The 5701-nt window shown below is 37.3% G+C and overlaps 1 protein-coding gene across 2 annotated transcripts; it reads right to left on the bottom strand.

Moving 5' to 3' along the window:
* Nucleotides 1-66: 66 nt before the first annotated feature.
* LOC147848696 (sm-like protein LSM1A) lies at nt 67-5202 on the bottom strand. 2 transcript variants are annotated; one of them, XM_087338220.1, is made up of 4 exons: nt 4676-5200; nt 1875-1943; nt 1668-1783; nt 67-193 (listed from the first exon to the last, which is right to left on the bottom strand). In XM_087338220.1, the coding sequence occupies exons 1-4, from the start codon at nt 4725-4727 to the stop codon at nt 86-88; spliced, it is 345 nt and encodes a 114-aa protein (XP_087194346.1). In that variant the 5' UTR covers nt 4728-5200; the 3' UTR covers nt 67-85. The 2 variants fall into 2 exon arrangements, with proteins under 2 accessions (XP_087194346.1, XP_087194345.1); XM_087338219.1 differs by having other exon boundaries at nt 106-234; nt 4676-5202.
* Nucleotides 5203-5701: the final 499 nt, after the last annotated feature.

The raw sequence follows: 5701 nt of genomic DNA, 5'->3' as shown, positions 1-5701 counted from the left end.
AATTTAACAAATGTTCTTAAGCATTTTGTTAAACTTGGTATCTCAAAATGCAATGATATACAAATTCATCATCACAGGGGTAAGTTTAATTTGGTTTTATTTTATAAGCAAGATTCATTCCTAAACAAACCTGCTGTATTTCTCTTGGGCTGACCCTCTGCATGTGAGGTGGTAAGTCATCTTTAATTGCATCCTGCCAAAACAAGTACAGTTAAGAAGGGCCATAGCTGGAAACTTCACATACGAAATAAATCATGCAAATTTTTTCAACATGCCACCCTTAAGTATATATGGCCAGCACTTGGTGCGATAAGTTATTTGGCATCGATTATGCACAATATTTCATCAGCGTGTTTTGTGGCATCTCATTAATCTATGGTATGTTTCTTGATCAATTCTGGATTAATAACTGGCACATATTTTTTAAATAGAGCATAATTAATTATTGCCCAGTTTGATTAATTGATATTGTTTAGTTGATGATCAAATCAGATCTTGCTTCTGCAGTATAGCACATAGCTTAGACATTTGGGTCTCATGTTTTCAAAATCATTTGAGCAAAAAGTGTGAATTTTGACAAATACAAGGGAAATTTACCTAAATAGCCTTATATGTATCAGAATTTCAAAAGGTATGATTCTAAGAATTTCCGAAAATTTCCCACGTACACTCAGTTAAATTCAAGGCTCTTAACCACATAGATGTCAAATTATGTTTCTAATAATCTCAAATAGGAGATGCTCACTTTCTAATTAGAGACCTAATTTGCTAATTTTGCTAGTAACTTGACTAATGAGGACATGTTAACTTTCTGCTTAAAAAATGATTAATGATTAAATCTTGTAATTTGTATCATGGAAACTTATTGCACATAATTCATGTTATTTTATGATACATGTGAGAGATACTCCAATAGGGTTTTCATGATGTTTTGACCACTTGGGCAATTTAAGGTTTTTGGTGCTTGTTTTATGTGTGATATGAATGACAGGCTCATAGATAATTGCATTACGATTAATTACTAATCTCTTTGATTCCATGTTCATAGAATGGCGTTATATGTTCATAGAATGGGATGAGACTCAAAGAGTGAGATGGTCACAACGATCAGAATCCTTAATAGAGGAGCATGCTTGTAATCAACATACATAAACATATCAAGCAAGACATCACTGTCTCTTGACTTGTTGAATAAGAGATATAGATTGAGAGGCATGTGACATAGTAGCAAAACTAATCTATTAAATATTGGAAAAAGACCTCACATCAATAATTATGTGCTTAATGTTAATTTCCAGGTGATTAAGAGCCTGAGCTTTGACCAAGCCAATGTGGGTAATTTCAGAAAATAAGCATGTCTAATTATGTGCTTAATGTTAATTTCCAGGTGATTACGAGCCTCCACTTTGACCAAGGCTATGTGGGTAATTTCAGAAAATAAGCAAGTATAATTATGTGCTTAATGTTAATTTCCAGGTGATCCCGAGCCTCAACTTTGACCGAGTCTATGTGGGTAATTTCGGAAAATACCTTCTGAAATTCCAAATAGAATGTTTAAATGTTAATTTTTTCTAATATAAAATGTATGAAATTGCCTCAAAGACCGTGGAACTCGTGACAATTTGACCCCAAAATAATCAATAAGAATAGATGAAGGACAGGCATACCAGTTCACCAATAAGCACTACATTCTCCCCGCGGATAATATAAAGTCCCAAAGGCAGATCACAGAATAAGTCTCCTACTATTATTCTCTCAAGGGCACCTTCAAGGACCACATTTGCTGGAAAAAGGAAAAACAGAAAAATTGCCAGTAAACACCTCAGAAATTACTACAGATACAATCACTGGAGTAAGAATAGAACTGGTAATACCAAATTGGTCAAATGATCGAAGAATGCCAATCAATTTCCGTCCATCCCGTAAAATTACAAGAAGCTTTTCTGTAAAAGGCATAATGAATGAGAAGATTTAACATATTTTTTGCATATTCATCTGAAGAATCTAAAACTTAAAAGCAAGAAAGCATAAAAATTATGGTTGGTAAACACTAATGATCGTATTGGGATGTGTGAATAAGGCATACACATATGAGCTCAACCTTTTGGATGTTCTCTTTAGTATGACACTCCAGTCATCTACCCAACATGTCATCATAGCTTTCACGAATCACACAAAATGCTGAACATGTAAAAACCTCTACTAACGTAAGTCTCTTTTATTTTTCCAGTAAAAATCGTTACTTGCAGAGGGAGAGAGGCAACAAGAACTAGACACCTTTGTCCAATACTCTGTACAGACATTAATCTAGTATTCCAAAATGGATTGTGCAATTGCAGTTTCCTAACCCATTATTTAACATAATAATTATAATTATTGTCTAAGATGATTAATTCCTTCATGTGGATGGTCATACTTCTCGTTGGCACATGGACTCAGTGTATAGATCATGACCCTACTGTTGTAGGTGCACTTTGGGGCTAGCATAATCCCCCGAGTCTCGTTCAATCTGAAATCATGCTTATATTTTCTTCTCAATGCTAAAACTAAATCCTGGAAATGTCACTGGGGGATAGTTTAATGGTTGGCTTGTGAGGAGGATACCCATAAGTGCAGCTTGTTCCAAGGTCTTTCAATATCCCATCATCTCTTGTATACCCAGCAACAATACTTTCTTCAAGATAAATAGAGGAAAATTTGGTTCCTTCGTTGCAATGGAGGCTTTGTTGAGTCAATGGCTCATTACTTCACACTACTCATCACTCACTTCAATGTCTTGTATACAATGTTTCATTCATATCCATGGGGCGGATAGCCAAAGCTTCCGTAGATATCCTTAGAAATATGAAAATGAACTTATCTAGAATATAATCCCTTCTTTTCTCAACAGCACTATGAAAGAAAACCGTTAAAACAGTGTCCACATATTCCGAGGTGCTGTCTCCCTCCAACCATTAACCATTATTTTCCAGCCAGCCAGTGCTAAGTGAGGTTTTCATTTTTCCTGGTTTTCTGATTTCCAAATATCATTTTTACTCCAATCATTACCCATTATATTTCAGCCAGCCAGTGCTAGATGAGGTTTTCATTTTCCCCTGGTTTTCCACCTATCTAATTGTCAGGTGCAGGTGCATGACTCCTTCAAACCATTGACAACTATATGTCAGCCAACCAGTGCTAGGTGAGATTTTCATTTTTCCCTGGTTTTCTGATTTCATCAAGACTTGGGAATCTGATTCTGACAGTTTGCTTCAATGTCTGGACATTGGTTTGGGTTGAATTCAGGGTGTTAAGTCAGGATATGTAACACGAGTGAAGGCTCTCAAATTTGTCAGTGCAAATTTGGACTGATATATATTTTGAATGAGGTCATCCTGAAAGATATAGTATCAATGGGATGGACAGTTGAAACTCTAATGAGAAGTTCAGATATTGAGGTTCAAACACCGTGAAATAGGGATGCATACAAAATAAGCCACAAAATTCCCATTTCCAACAAAATTTTCATGCCCTAGTAATCCAACTCCTGCATTGCGGTATGGGAAACATTGGGAAGGGAGCATATGCAAAGCTAAACAGAGTGACTTTGAGAGAGTGCAGAAGAACTTTTTACAAGGATAGCTGCAGATCAAAACAACCAGCTCACACACGGTGATGCTCTTAGAGATGGGGATCAGAGCAACCTAAATCTAGTGCATCATGATTGCATACACTACATGAATAAGGTGACAGAAATGCAGCATATCAATTACCATTCTACAACCAACCATTGTAAATACTCTCATTCAGATTGGCACAAAACATCCATAAATGGTTTGAGAAATGGGATGCTTATGTGCGCAATCTGCTTCAGATAACTGCAATAAATATGCGTATTATAGACACTGAGCTCCTTCGTGAGCAACCTAAATTCCCTGTGAAAAAAGGGAAAAGAGTAACAACCTACAACTCTACCAATTTCTAATAAAGCCCAACCATGGTGAACGCCAACTTATCACTCTGATATCATCCCAGAAAGATGGGAAACCACAATCATTGGCACATGCAGCAACAACCTAGTCATTGGGAGCAAAATATGGCAACGCCTAGCCAAATGGGGCTGTTACGCAAAGCATGTCAGATCTGATAAGATTGAGGAGGATTGTGTTGCATATGTCGATATAAGGGCACGGTTTCCCTCGATGTCGAAATCTCCAGGAATATCTACCAATCAATAATGGAAACCTCCATTCTATTGGAATTACCTATGCTCCCTTTTTTAGAATAGATTATCAATCGCAAACACACAAGTGGCAGAGATCTGTCTCGTTGATATATCAGAAGAGAATTTTATCATGTGAGATTCATCTTCTTCAAGCTGAATAGGAACGTTTCTGGATTCTGGAGAAGAACAATCTCTCTCTCTCTCTCTCTGGCTGATGGCATAGTGGTCTAAATCGTAGCATCAAAATCATAAAATTAAGAAGATCAATGTTCAACCCTTGCTATGGGCCCACACGCACCTTAAAAAAATCTATCTATATCTGTAAAAAATAGAATGAAAGCGCAGGCCTTTAAAATAACCGTATCAACAGAATTGTGATGCGGTCTCATTTTGAGGACAATGATAAAACTCATCCGCACAATCTCCCTCTCCCTCTGTAAAATACAGAATTTTTATAAGGAAAAAACTTACTGTCAAGGTTTCCTGCCAGAGAAGTTCCAAAGAAAGGATCGAGAGCAGACATCACCTCCCAAATTAACACAGCAACAGATGCGAAAATTTCATTATTCGTTCTTTTCTGTCACAAAAGATTCTCTGCTCACAACTCCTAAAATTTTCAAGTCACTGCTTTAAAAACACTAATTTCCGATTCTATACTCAAAACCCCAAATTTGCAATTCTCAGCTCAAAACCCCAAATTTTGCAATAATTCGCAGTGCAGAAAACCTAAATTCACGAGGCTCCGCATTCTCTGTTTTAGAAACCCTAGTTTCCGATTCTAGGCAGAAACCCTGATTTTTGGGACACTCTGGTCAGAACACCCTAAAGAGTGTCGAACAAATAGAGAAAGAAGCTAGAGCTAAGCCTTCTGCCTGGTCTGCTTCTTCTTCTTCTTTTGATTTCTTTCATGTGGGAGAGATTTTGTCTCTCCTCTGCTGTTTCTGCTGCTTCTTCTTTTGCTTTTTCTTCTATAACACAAAAACATTTGCTACCTGGTGTTTATGAATGAGCACAAAATCGTCTCTTATTGTATGTAATACATACTCTCTTCCTTCTAAGTTCCAATTGCTCCTTTCCTTCTCTCTCGACTATGTGTCTGACTGTCTTTTGGGCCCTCTTTCGGTCCCTCTCTCAATCCATCTCTGTGGCCACACGAATCGTGGGGGAAATCATAAAACGTTCCTTCAGAGAATGGCCGACAACATATCCTTGATGGGGTGCCTTTCCGAATGCATGTTGGCAACATTTGCTCGTGCCAACACGACAAGGTTTTGGGTCCTGGTGGACCACTCTTCTCAAAATCCCATTTTCTTGCGTGATCTAGTAAGAAATGACAAGAAAATAACTAGAAAATTAGCCAGAGTATGAACATAGAGTCCAAACTCATACATGGGGGGCTTCATCATTTGGTCATCTTAGCAACATGAAGAATCACAAAGTGATTACTGACAGGGATCTACACCATGAAGTGTTCTCTCATTATATAGAGGCAAATGG

This window comes from Azolla caroliniana, unplaced genomic scaffold, assembly GCF_043228905.1.
Source record: "Azolla caroliniana isolate FFs.n. ecotype wild unplaced genomic scaffold, voAzoCaro1.0.p SCAF_256, whole genome shotgun sequence".
Lineage (NCBI taxonomy): Eukaryota > Viridiplantae > Streptophyta > Polypodiopsida > Salviniales > Salviniaceae > Azolla > Azolla caroliniana.
This window is presented reverse-complemented; position numbering and strand designations above follow the sequence as displayed.

What these genes read in the sequence shown, in the direction of transcription:
- LOC147848696 (XM_087338219.1), bottom strand. Translation starts at nt 4,727, where the DNA reads ATGTCTGCTCTCGATCCTTTCTTTGGAACTTCTCTGGCAGGAAACCTT. An exon ending in TCTGGCAGGAAACCTTGACA is followed by an intron (nt 1,944 to 4,675) that starts GTAAGTTTTTTC and finishes TGCCTTTTACAG; the next exon opens with AAAAGCTTCTTGTAATTTTA. An exon ending in TCGATCATTTGACCAATTTG is followed by an intron (nt 1,784 to 1,874) that starts GTATTACCAGTT and finishes TCCTTTTTCCAG; the next exon opens with CAAATGTGGTCCTTGAAGGT.